Source organism: Triturus cristatus, chromosome 3_2 (genome assembly GCF_964204655.1).
Source record: "Triturus cristatus chromosome 3_2, aTriCri1.1, whole genome shotgun sequence".
Lineage (NCBI taxonomy): Eukaryota > Metazoa > Chordata > Amphibia > Caudata > Salamandridae > Triturus > Triturus cristatus.
In genome coordinates, this window is record NC_140584.1 from 183,864,939 (window position 1) to 183,878,219 (window position 13,281).

At 47.9% G+C, this 13,281-nt stretch overlaps 1 protein-coding gene across 1 annotated transcript in view; it reads right to left on the reverse strand.

Moving 5' to 3' along the window:
• Positions 1-13,281, reverse strand: part of CCDC93 (CCC complex scaffolding subunit CCDC93) — a 1,072,960-nt gene that overhangs the window by 59,050 nt on the left and 1,000,629 nt on the right. The window contains exon 22 of the mRNA XM_085647463.1: positions 11,736-11,849. Within this exon, the coding sequence (XP_085503589.1) occupies positions 11,736-11,849 (114 nt within the window). The remainder of the gene's footprint in view (positions 1-11,735; positions 11,850-13,281) is intronic.

The window sequence follows — 13,281 nt, forward strand, 5'->3', positions numbered from 1 at the left end:
GGCAAGTCTTAGCCCAGTTAACGTGCAATCCCGAGAAGGAGCCGAACTCCCGGAGCAGGAGTCTAGCGCCCCGCAAAGAATCCCGCGCATCCGCTAGATACAACAAGAGGTCATCCGCGTACAAGGAGATGTGGTGTAGCTCTCCACGCAACTGAACCCCCTCATAGAAACGCCCCTTACGAGCATGCGCCGCTAAGGGCTCGATCGCCAAAGCAAACAAAAGTGGGGACAACGAGCAACCCTGACGAGTGCCTCTCTCTACTCGACAAGCCGCCGAGATAGTACGCCCCGTGCGGACTCTAGCCGTGGCAGAACGGCATAACAATCTGGTCCAGCGCACGAAGTGGTCCCCCAGGCCGAACCCCTTCAGGACCTGAAACAGATACGGCCACTCCACGCTATCGAATGCCTTTTCGATATCCACCGACAGTACCACGGCCTCCGATGGGCCCTCCTCCCGGTCCCCCATGATCCGCACTAACCTTCGAATGCATGCTGAGGTATTCCTCTTGGGAATGAAACCCAATTGATCCGGATGTACCAATGCACCCATGAGGTCCATGAGTCGCGTGGCCAAGATCTTACTAAGGATCTTATAATCCACCGAAAGCATGGAAAGCGGTCGGTACGCCGACCTGGAGGATGGGACCCCAGCCTTCTTCAGCAACGGAACTATGATCGCCTCCCTCAAAGTACCTGGTAGCCTACCCACGTCCCACGCCTCCCTATACACCGCCTGCAGACGCGGAGCTAAGGCATCCAAATATGCTGCATAGAACTCCACTGGGAGACCGTCCGCCCCTGGGGTCTTTTTCCGGGCCATGTGCTTAACTGCCACTCTGATTTCTCCTACAGAGATCTCCGCCCCCAGTGCAGACCCCTGCGCCGGATCCAATTGTGGCAACTCAGCAGCTTCTACGTAAGCGTCCAGCCCATCAGGCAGGGCCCGCATTCTACTCTGATACAGCCGAGAGTAGTAGTCCCGGAATTGGTCATTGATCTCCCGTTGCGAGTAAACCAGGCCCCCTGTGGGAGTAGCCAGCGACATTATACGCGTGCTCCTAAGAGCCGGGTTAGCCAGCCATGCCAATAACGACCCTACCTTATCCCGCTCAGCGTGCGCGCGGACCATATATTCCTTATAGTCATAGCAGCGAAGCCGCTCCACCTGTGCGGCTACCTCCTCCCGCGCCGCCAAGACCTCCCCCTGGGTGCCCCCGTCAGTATGACCAACGAGTTCCGCCTGGCGCAGTCGCGCCTCAGCTCGGTCAATGTCCCGCGACAGAACCTTGCGCGTCCCGGCGATGGCCGAGATGCAAATCCCTCGCACCACCGCCTTGAGCGCATCCCATTCAAGGGCTCTGCTCGTCGCCGTCCCCGAGTTACCCGTAAAGTAGCGTTCCACACCCTCCCCAAGCTCCGTGTGAAACACAGGGTCCTCCAGCGCCACCGGATTCAAACGCCAGGTCGGAATCACTTGCCGCTGCTGGGACCAGAGGACCGTTATCAAGCAGGGATTGTGGTCTGAGAGTATCTTTGCCAGATACTCGCTATGGCACGTAAGTTCCAGGGCTCCCGGGGTACACAAGAAGCCATCCAGCCGAACATGGAGGTCGTGCGGCACAGAATAGAAGGAGTAATCCCTGTCAGACGGGTGATGCACCCGCCAAGCATCCACAAGTCCCCAGGCTGCCTGCCAGTCCCGCCTTGCCTTGGCCACCCTGTGTACTGCTGATTGAGCTAGCGGTGGGTGAGAGCGATCCAGTTCTACATCAGTGACCGAGTTAAAGTCCCCCCCAAGAAACACTGTGCCAACCAGAAAGGACGCCAGCCTCCCAGAGAGCCGTGCAAAGAAGGCAGTGTAGTCAGAGTTTGGGGCATAAATACTGCAGAAGGTCACGTCCCTGCCATCTAACCGACCAGACACCACTACAAACCTCCCCTCCGGATCCACCAGTGTGGCTGTTGGTTGAACAGGAACCCCGGAGCGTACCCAGATCAAAGCCCCTCTAGCAAAAGCAAAAAAGGTAGTGTAAAACAACTGTCCCCTCCATCTCTTCTGCAACGCCATCCCCTCAGCCCGGTCCACATGCGTCTCCTGCAAGAAGGCCACCTGTATCCCCCTGCGGACCAAATATGCATGTACTTTATAACGTTTTCACATGGAGTTCAGCCCCCGCACATTCCAAGTGATACACTTCAATTCAGGGCGGGTCGCCATACGGAAGAATACCACAGAACACAGTCCAAAGCAACCTAGCGGGCACACTGACAAATCCCCCCCACACAAACCACACCCAACAAGCCCAAACCCCTCCCATCCCCAGAACAGGCTCTAAACCACAGTTACCCATCCAAACACCCATCTAACAAGAAAGTACCCTGGTAGCCACCAGAGTCTCACAATAGGTGTGAGGTAGAGGGGGTGACCCAACACCAGCACGGGTCGGACAGCAGTCCAACAAGCTAGTCTGTACGTCGGCCTCAAGAGTCAAAGTCCCCTTCTCCCGGCAGCGTCCCGCCCCCAGCGGCCCCCCCCAAAGCAAAAAGCCTCGACCCCCCACTTAACCCAGGAACGATGCCCCTCAACAGCAACAGCAGAACCGTACTCGCCCCTCACTGGTCCACAAAGCATCGATAGGCTCGCCACACTGCACAGCATACAGTTCATAGTGAGACTGCCTCATGCGTCCAGCATTCCATCCGCAGTGGCCGGCGTGACCTCTGGCAAGTGTGTACCGGCTCTCTCAGAATTCACCGACTCCTCCGACTCCACTTCCTCAGAGCTTCGCCGGGATCCCGAATCCGCTATCGAGGCTGCAGCCGCCGCTCCAGAGATGACGGAGACCGCCTGCAAAGCCGCCTGCCTCTCCAACTCCGTCTGAGAATACGGCGGAGATCGTCCGCTCACCATACGCTTCCTGTGTCGGCGGTCCCGACGAGGTCTCGGCTGGGTCCCTGCTTCTGAGACTCGCCGTCCAGCACCACCCTGACCCTCGCGGTACCGTTCCAACCAGCGCCATGCATCGTCTGGTGCATCAAAGAAATGAGCAGTCCCATCTGCCATCACCTTCAATCGAGCCGGAAAGAACAGGGCATACTGGATCCCCTCCGCTCGAAGGGCCTTCTTAATTGCCCTGAAAGAAAAGCGAGTCCGCTGAACCTCTTGGGAATAGTCAGGGTAAAGAGAGACTAGAGCATTGTTAACTCTGTATGGGCCAGACGCCCGGGCCTTCCGCAGGATAAGGTCGCGATCCTTGAAATGCAGCAGGCGTGCGACCACCGGTCTCGGGGGACGGCCCGAAGCCAGCTGGCGGGCCAGCACTCGATGGGCCCTTTCAAGGGTGTAGAACTGCGACAGGCCCTCCGGCGCCACCACCTCTCGCAGCCACCTCTCAAGATAGCCGACCATGTCGTCCCCTTCGATTCTTTCGGGCAGGCCTACCACCCGTACATTATTGCGTCTGTTGCGCCCTTCCGCCTCCTCGGCCCTCTTCTCAAGTAGGTGCACTCTGCGCGATAAGTCACCCAGCGATGCCTCTGTCGCCTTCTGGGCCGGCTCCAGCGCCACCAGCTTAAGTTCCGCATTTTCAACGCGGTCGGCCAATTTGCCATGGTCAGCTCGCAACAGCCCAAGGCTCGTGGACACCTGCGCTATGTCCCGGCGTAGCGCCTCCCCCGAGTCCGAAATGGCCTGGAGGATCCGGTCCATCTGTTGCTGCCGCAACCCCGCCGCTAGCGCTCCAGCCGGGTCCTGGGCCTGAGGGTCCGGCGGTGTCTCCGCACGATCCAGCGGGGTCGCCCCTATGCCGCGCCGCAGCTTCCCCATGGTCCGACCACAAGAGCCTCGACACACCTCAACAGGGAAGAGCCTCCCACGTCAACCTCGTGTCCGCCGTAAGTTGTCCACCTCGGCCACCCTCCGCACTCCCAGGACACAGGGCGCAGTATTCCCGGGCACCTCCGCAAAGCCAGCAGCTGTCACACCAGGCACGCCGCAGTTCCCCCACCGGGGTCCTCCGCCGCCACAGATGAAGCCAGCCAGTTCCCAGGCGCCCCGATCAGCGCACTCCGTCGGGCGGCAGCTCGGCAGGGGCACAAAGGAGCAGTCCACACCACGTCTCCAGCAAAGTTATGGCGTCCCCAAAGCAGGCAGCGCAGGGTACCCTCCAGGGACCAGTCCCGCAAGGAAACGCGGATCAAACGTCTTTAGGGCAAAATCCCCCGCAGCAGCGTGCCCCCCCGTCTCCAAATGTCCCGCAGCCAGGCCCTATCCCAGACCATGTCGCCAGAGGTTGGGGGGCGAAGGGGAGAAGCTCGCAGGCTAAAGGTCCTGCCGCGCCCGCACAGTACCTCCGTCTGCAGTCCCACACCAGGCCGCAGTCCGCCCACCAGGCCGATCTTCAGGGCACCACCGCTAGGCCCGGTCCGCCTCGGTCGCCGACAGCCCTGCGACCGCTCCCGGATCTCCGCAGCCGTCACAGGCTGCAGCTTCAGCAATCCGCCACAAGCCCCCGACGACCTCAGGGACCCACACAGGTCACTCTGTCTGCCTCCGCCTTTGGGCACCGCAGCGCGGGCCGGACGTCGTTGTAGCTGGGGCGCCGGTCCTCTCCGCCGGACACCAATGTACGCGAGGCCGGGGATGGCAGGCCTCGCGCAGGCCCTAAGTAAGATGGCCGGGCCTCTCCCAGCCGGAGCCGCCTCGAGCGCCGAGCAGCGCAGCCTCCCGGGCCCGATACCCCGCTCGATCCGCAGGCAGGCGTCTCACAAGCACGGAGGGACCACCTCGACGTCCGCAATGCCGCCAAGGAAGTTTTAATTCAGGATAACTTCCGAGGCCGACACGGAGCTCTCAGCTCACGCGTCCATGCTCGGCGGAGCTCAAGCCACGCCCCCCACTGATTCCTAAGTCTACACACACAACTACCCATTCAACAACAGAATCATTTATACATGCAGTCACTAATTAATAGAACACTATCAAATGCACTTATACACATATATAGACATTGACACATCAGCAGTCATCTTAGTCGGTTATGCAGTCATCCTACTCACTCATGAAAAAAATTAATCACACTTACATTTACTCACACAATTATCCAACACCTCATTTATTCAAACTCATAGTTAATATGTTAAAAAATCACCATTACAATTATACACTCATTCATATTGTTACTCTCACAATCACTGACTCTTACACATACTTATTTATATACACCAAATCTCACACACAATACCTTTTATTTTTTTACTTTGTTGAAGATGTACAACTAAAACATATATCCGCTCACCAACACACAAATAAATACACTCAGTCACCCAAACAAATGTTTCCACATGCACTCTTAAACCTATACACCTAGTCAATCAACCATTCACACATCTATGCATAGAGTTACACTCACCCCATCCAACCACACACAAACTCAGTGTCCCATACAAATACTCACCCAACTAATCAATAACTAATATACACACTCATGTAGTTAGTGACCAACTGATGCAGCATGTTATACAACAACAGAGACATTGATGCACACATTCCCATAGTTTAGTTACTAATTTATCAAGTGAGACACTTTTAATTACTCACTTAAACAGACAGTCAGACAGCTACTAAATCCTCCATCCAGACAGTTATATATCCACTCAATCTTCAATACAGATTGGTATATATATATAATACATATTTAAATTTCAAACTAAACCACATTCACTGGTTGATGTCATCAGTGATGTCATCAGTGATGTCATTTGAGATGTCACTGACCATGTCATGAATGATGCAATATGTGACATCATCAGCAGTGCACTGCGGGCGCACGAGTTTAGTTAGCAGAACTAACTATAACGGAGGAATTTCTATGGTTTTGTACAAGTGAAATGGCCAGCTAACTATAACACCCCTGAAACCTATGTTTTTTTCTGTGAATGTATATTATATATATATATATATATATATATATAGCAACTTGCTCAAGTAGAAGCAAACCGAGTTATAAATTGAGGTCAGTTTCACGCTTCAACCTAGAAATGAATTATGGAGTGGTTTACAGGCGATATGTATCTATGCCTGTGGCGTGTCATCATATGGGGTTCCTGTATGAGCTATTTAAATCTACTGCAAAAAAATAATACATATGAAATCCTTTCTAAGTAATGTTTGCTTCCAGGTTATATGATGCCCCTAAGCCATGCCCCAATAGATTTAGACATTTTATTTATCTCTATATGTCTGTGGCCTTCTTTCGCTGTTTTTTAGAGATTATAATGTATTTCACATTTATGAAAGAAAGTTTACGAATTGTAAGCGTATCTTGTACATTTGTGTTCAAAAACGGCGTTAAAATCTGTTTTCTATGTTCATTGCTATGATGTCACGCAATCTTGCACTTGCACTTTAAAAATTCAGGCTTCTGACGACAGCGCCATGTGATCAAGGCCTCCAGTAGGCCGAAACGCGTCATGGCGGTGGTGCAGGTTATGGACTGAATAAATATTAGCACCTACCTCTGGGTCCGTGTTCGTCTCTTGCGCGTTTATGCTGTGCAACCTTTTGAGGCGATTCCTTGTGGCATTTATATACATATATATATATATTCATACTTTGCAGAACCATTACCTTCTCTACATTGGCAGATGATGCAAAGTTTCAAGGTGATTCATCGAGAGAGTGCAAAGAAAAAAGGGGGTCCCAAAAAAGGTATTGGCAGCAATGCATTTTCCCATAGACTTTGAACTTCCACGTAGTGCAGAAATGGCTGAATGGATTATAATTAAATTTGGCAGGAACATAGATTAGGGTGATTAGATCCTTTCTGGTAGTACAGTATGTGTTTTTGGATATAAGACATTTTAACTTAATTATATCTGTTATCACTGTAGAAATTTTGCAGTATTTCGCAACTGTACCATGAGACATAGCAATGACAAGGCATTATGCTAATGACTACCTTTGCAAAAGTTAAAAGGCAGACATGTTGTTTTTGGAGGTCAGGAGTGATGCTCTGGGAGGGTTTGGACTCCAAGCATTCCTTCTCGGCACAACTTGTTTAATTATCTAGGGATCCACGTTCCTCCCATGCCGGACCTGGCCTGGGCTCTTAACTTTTGAGGTCTGGGTTTGCGGCTTGACCGCAACTTTAATCATTGGGCCATACTCCCACTGAACCCCATGAGGCGCACGACCCTCTTTAAAATAGTGTGCCTGCCAAGCTACTTGTACGCGTTGAGCAACTAGCCAAACGTCATCCCTCACAAATGACTTCACTCCTTAACCGTGAAAATTACCAGATTTATGTGGGCCGGGAGTAGACATAGGAGGGAGTTTCATTCACTGCATAAGTCTCTGTTTGATGGAGGCCTAGGCCTCTCAGATATCTACTTATATTAACTGGCGGCACATCTGGTCCCGGTCAATGACTGGTTAACTGGGAGGTGGGGAGAACTGGCGTATTGGTTGGAAACACATACACTGGGAATGGATGGCATGCTTGATCTTTTATACAGGACACGCGCACCGACCACCTGCTCTTCCTATTAGTGTCCCTCGCTGCTGAAGAATGTCTCTTCACCTCACCGGCTGGTTTCGCCACCTCACTGGGATGACTCCCCTGTGGCGTGGAACGTGGCTGAGTCTGGTGTCTGTTCTGGAGGGCTTTCTGCATTGGGACCGCCTTTGGATCTCCCATCTTGGGGATGTTTATCACGGGGGGACAATTATATCTTTTCAGGAGGTACTGCTTACACAACTCGCAGTTTTTCAGGTACCTTCAGCTACGCCATGCCCTGTCATCCCATGCCCTTCTGGAGGGTACGTTGCCTGAGTTTAGCCCAGTGGAGGCGAAGATTTTTCAAGGGAAACTGGGCTATGTCCACGAGTTATCAATCACTGGTGATTCATGCACCAGGCGGCCTTGAAGGGGCTCAGCAGTCATGGGAAGCCTGGATGGGAGCGTTAGATGAAGACGATTGGAGGGAGGACTGCATGGAGCCTAGGGAATTGGTTATCTTAATGCGGCTGCGTATGATCCAATTCAATTACTTGCATGCGGCATACTTTGTGCCAAGGCAGTTGCGGCACATGCCTTTGGGCATTCATGTAGCATCTGCGCGATGTGCCCTTCCGAGTGCGGACTTCTATCATGTTGCTTGGGAGTGCCCAGTGCAGCGACTGCTTTGGGAAGAGGTGGGTCACACTCTCTCTGATGTCCTGGGACGCCCTCTGGAGTTCACATCCTGCGTGGCATTGCTTGGGCTACTAGAGGAAATGGGTGGCCCCAGAGCTGAATGAGCATTCTTGGGAGTGGTCTGTCTAGTTGCTAATCGGGATGTGGCTGGAGCATGGAGGCGGTAGAGGCAACCATCAATTGGGACCTGGCATACAGGGGTAGACTGGTGTGCCCATCAAGAAAAGCCTGTATTACAGGTGGGTGGTTGCTCTCAGAACATACGAGGATGTGGGGTAAATGGTATGATCATTATGGCCTGTCAACTTGAATTGGTGATGTTGTACGTCCAGCATAACAATGTCCACCACAATGTTACTTATGTATTTTCTTCATATTTCCCATTGTGTGTTATGCTGTCATGCTGTAAAACCTCAATAAAGTTGGTTGGTTATTAAAAAACAATCTGTATATTTCTTTTAAAGCATGGTTTTCCTTTAACACTGTAAAAATGTAGAGGAAAATATAAATATATTACTCTACCTATTGCCACTTTAATAGAGTGGTAACAGGTAGGGAATGACAATAAAACATAATACTTAGCTAAATATGCGGCCCTAAACCAGAACGCAGTGAAAGTGTGCTGAAAACTACATGGCTGCATTTTATTTTTTGTAAAGACAGCCTTTAGCCAATCAGATACTGCCTTGCTATCGGTATGTATCACGTTATTCCACGAAGTTACCATGGCAAAAAATATGAATTAGTATTTTAACATTTATAACTATAAGACCACTTAAACTACTCACACCTACTAACAAAAAATTACATTTACACCTCATAATCTATATTCCTGCCACATTACATCTACATCCCATTTTACCCTCTTTCACAATACATCTGTTTTAAGTTTCACACTCCATTCTACGCCACTCCACTGTACACTATTACATTCTACACAATTCCACTCTATATCACTCCATTCTACGCTACTCCACTGTACGTCACTCCATTCTACACTAATCTACTGTATTCCACTCCACTGTATGCCACTCCACTGTATGCTCTTACACAGTATGCCACTCTATTGTACGAGACTCCACTGTACTACCCTTCACTCTACGCCACTCCACTCTTCACCACTCTACTGTACGCTATTTCACTCTAGGCCACTCCTCTGTACACCACTACACTGTACCTCCCTTCACTCTACCGGCTCGATTCTATGCCACTCTACTTTAGACTATTCCACACTATGCCACTCCACGTCACTACACTGTAGACTATACCACTCTACCACACTCCAGTGTACTCCACTTCACTCTAAACCACTCCGCTGTACCCCACTCATCTACACCACTCTACTCTCCACTATTGCACTGTTGCAGCTCCACTGTATGACACTCAACTGTACCTCATTCCACTGTATGCCAATCAACTATACGCTATTCCACTGTAAGCAACTGCACTCTACCCCAATGCTACGCTATTGCACTGTAGGCAACACCACTGTACGCCAATCCGGTCTAGGCTACTACACATTATGCTATTTTACTCTATGCCACTCTACTATACACTGTTCCATTCTATGCAGTTTCGGTGTATGGCACTCCACTGTTCGCTGCTACCCGATACACTACTCCACTCTACTCAACTCTATGCCACTCCACTCTGCGCTATTCCACTGTATGCCTCTCCACTCTACGCCATCCACTGTATGGCACTCCACTGTATGCTACTACACTCTATGCCCCTCCAGTTCACGCCACTCCACTATACACTATTCCAGAGTCCACCACTCTACTCTACGGCACTCCACTATACACCACTCCAGTCTACGGCAGTCCAAAATATGTTATTCCACTGTACCACACTCCACTCCCCTCTACGCCACACAACTCTAGGCTACTCAACTGTATACAACTCTTCTCTTTGCTTTCCAGTCTACACCACTCCACCATACACTATTACCCCAAACTCCACTCAACTCCATGCCACTCCCCGACACTCCATTGTAAGCCACTTCATTCTAAGCTATTCCACTGTATGCCACTTCACTGTGTGTAACTCCACTCTACGTCACTCCACTGTATGTCATTCCACTCTAAGCTGTGTCACTGTACACCATTCCATGCTGTTTCACTACACACCACTCCACTATATGCTATTCCACTGAACGCCATTCCACTCCACTCTACACTATTGAACTGTATGCAATTTCCCTCTACACCACTACTCTCAATGCTATTTCACTGTAGGTCACTCCACTCTTTACTATTCCACTGTAGGACACTCAACTGGACACTATCACACTGTACACCACTCCAGTCTACACTACTCCACTCTACACTACTCCACTGTACAAAACTCCACGGCACTCCACTGTATGCAATTCCTCTCTACACCACTCCACTCTAATACACTGTATGCCACTCCACTCTACGCTATTACACTCTACACTACAGCACTCTACATCACAGCACTCTACATCACTCCACTCTTCATCACTCCACTGTACAGTACTCCACTGTACGCAATCCCACTGTACGCCACTCCACTCAACGCTATTACACTTTACACCATTCCACTCTACGCTACTCAACTGTATGGCACTCCATTCTACCACACTCCACTCTACACCAATTCACTCTATGCTATTCCACTGACCGCCACTCCCCTGCATGCTGTTGCATTGTATGCCACTCCACTGTACCACACCCCACTCTACAACACTACACTGTACGATACTCCACTGGACGACACAAAACTCTACGATTTGAAATACATTTTTATTAACATTTCTTAAGAAATTACAATTCAATGAGAACATCAAAGGTTAAAACTTTGTTATAGTTAGAAAAACTCTAGTTATTCTTTCTATACAAACCAAGCTTAAACTACACCAACATTACAAAGTTATTGTTATACCTTAAAATTATAATTTACGTACCACCTCTAAATAACTATTACTTTATTTATTCTTTAGACACAGACCAAACTTATACTACACAAAAATGAGAAATTCTAAAGTTATACTTCTAACTTTAATTTAAAATGTTCGCAACAGCTTCAAATTATTTGATCTCGCACACCTCCATACACACTGTATTCAACTCGGTAGCTACACTGTATTATATATAACTCGCCACCCTACCATGCACTGTTTTCACACAATTGATTTGTGATGTCATAAGTTATATTGTAAATGCCATTATTTTTGATGCTATAAGTGATATAATAAAAAAAGGTTTAAGCAGTGCATGGAGAAGGCGCCTGTCAGTCTGTCTTACAGTTCAGTTTATTGAAAGTATACCCCCACAGAGGAATACAATGCCTAAATTGTAAAAACAACTACACAGCAGATTCAAAGATAATAAAAGATCTTTCTTGAAAGGCCTGTTCACAAAAGTTAATGAAGACACACATAATGGAAACACCTTATATACAGCTGAAAACAGGGGATTAAAAGATAGCATACCCACAAGTGATTGAAAAGTAAGGTCCAAGTCTTACATTTCAAACTATGACATTTAGTTGAAAAAATACTTCAAAACTCACCTCTTTAAATTCTTTCACGGTTTTAAAGTAAAGTCGCTGCTTTTCTAGCAATTCCAAATACTCGTCATTTAATTGATCCCTTCTCATTTTATTTTCCTGTTTCTTTTTTTCCATCTGTTGGAATATTTTATTTATATTTTAAAAATTCAACCAGATAAAATATAACAAATGACAGAAAAACAAATAGCTTTCTTTCCATATGTAGAGTTAAGGTATGAAAAAGTCAAAATATTCTGGTGATATACACATAGATGCAAATAAATAACACATTTAATTAAAACACTCTAAAGCAGAGCATTAAAGACAATCCAAAAGAAACATATCAGTTTAAAAAACAATCATGCATGGCATAGAGTCGTAGTCTAATATGTTTAAAAAACAATGTTGTTTTTGTTATATATATTGAAAAAGAAAATATCACTTTTGAAAGGAACTCAAACTTTCAAACCATATTGCCAGATTCTTTTATCGAATCCTAGAGTAGGCAGGACTAGTTAATGTTATAATTCTACAAAAAATATATGGTATCGTTGGCCTGGAATTCTTGAGCAACCTTCTCCTTAGAACTTATCATACATACCTCAACACTGGCTCCAATGGAACAGTAAAATGTGTACACATAGAGAAAACAGACAAAACTCACTTGGGGTAGAAAAGAGGCGTGTTTATATGAAAGGGCCTTTGATTAAGTGAACTAAAGTTAATACGGCCAGTGAGATGTGATGATTTTCTAAACCAGCAACTTTCTTGTTACAATTTCTGCAAAGAGATGGTAGAAACAGAAGGAACAAGAGCTGATGACAACATGGGCCCATGATAGGATGGGCAACAAGAGACCAATTGTCCAAATTTCAACCACTGTAATGGCATCAGGATATTGTTTACAGAATGCAGGGGTGAGCTTCTGATTGATCTATGGTATTAAAATATAGTTAATTTCCAAGCACAAGTTTTTCTAACTTTATTTTTCTTGAGATTATCAATTTCATTTTCCTTGCACTTCAATGGACAACTAAGCTTAAATATAAATACAGTAATATGCTTTATGAATACCATCACTCACTTTCTCTAAGTGTGCTGAAAGTAACAAAAAAATATAAAAACAAAGTATTCTCCATCATAGTACGTTTTTAAATAATATGAGATAAAAGACAGGACACACTGACTATCAAAGCTAGTGGTCACCCAGAGGGACAATGAAATCCAGTGGGGAGGTGTACATGACAATGGTGCCCAGGAATGCGGATACCTGATGAATTGATCCATTAGGAGGCTGGAGGGCTCCATCTACCAATGGAGATTGGGATAAGCTAACTTAAAGAGCAGCACCCAAGCCAAGAGACTCCCTTTGATGTAAGAGCAATGGTTTACTAAGGCCCCATTAGAGGGCCTTGATCTACCATCTGGAATGACACCAACAGGAAGCACGAGAGATGGAGGTCTACTAGTCTTAAGCACTGCAAACATCTCCTGTTAAGCTACAATCCTCTGAGGAGAAACAAAAGCACTGATGTGGGTTTGTGCCACGCACTGCTCCTATGAAAGA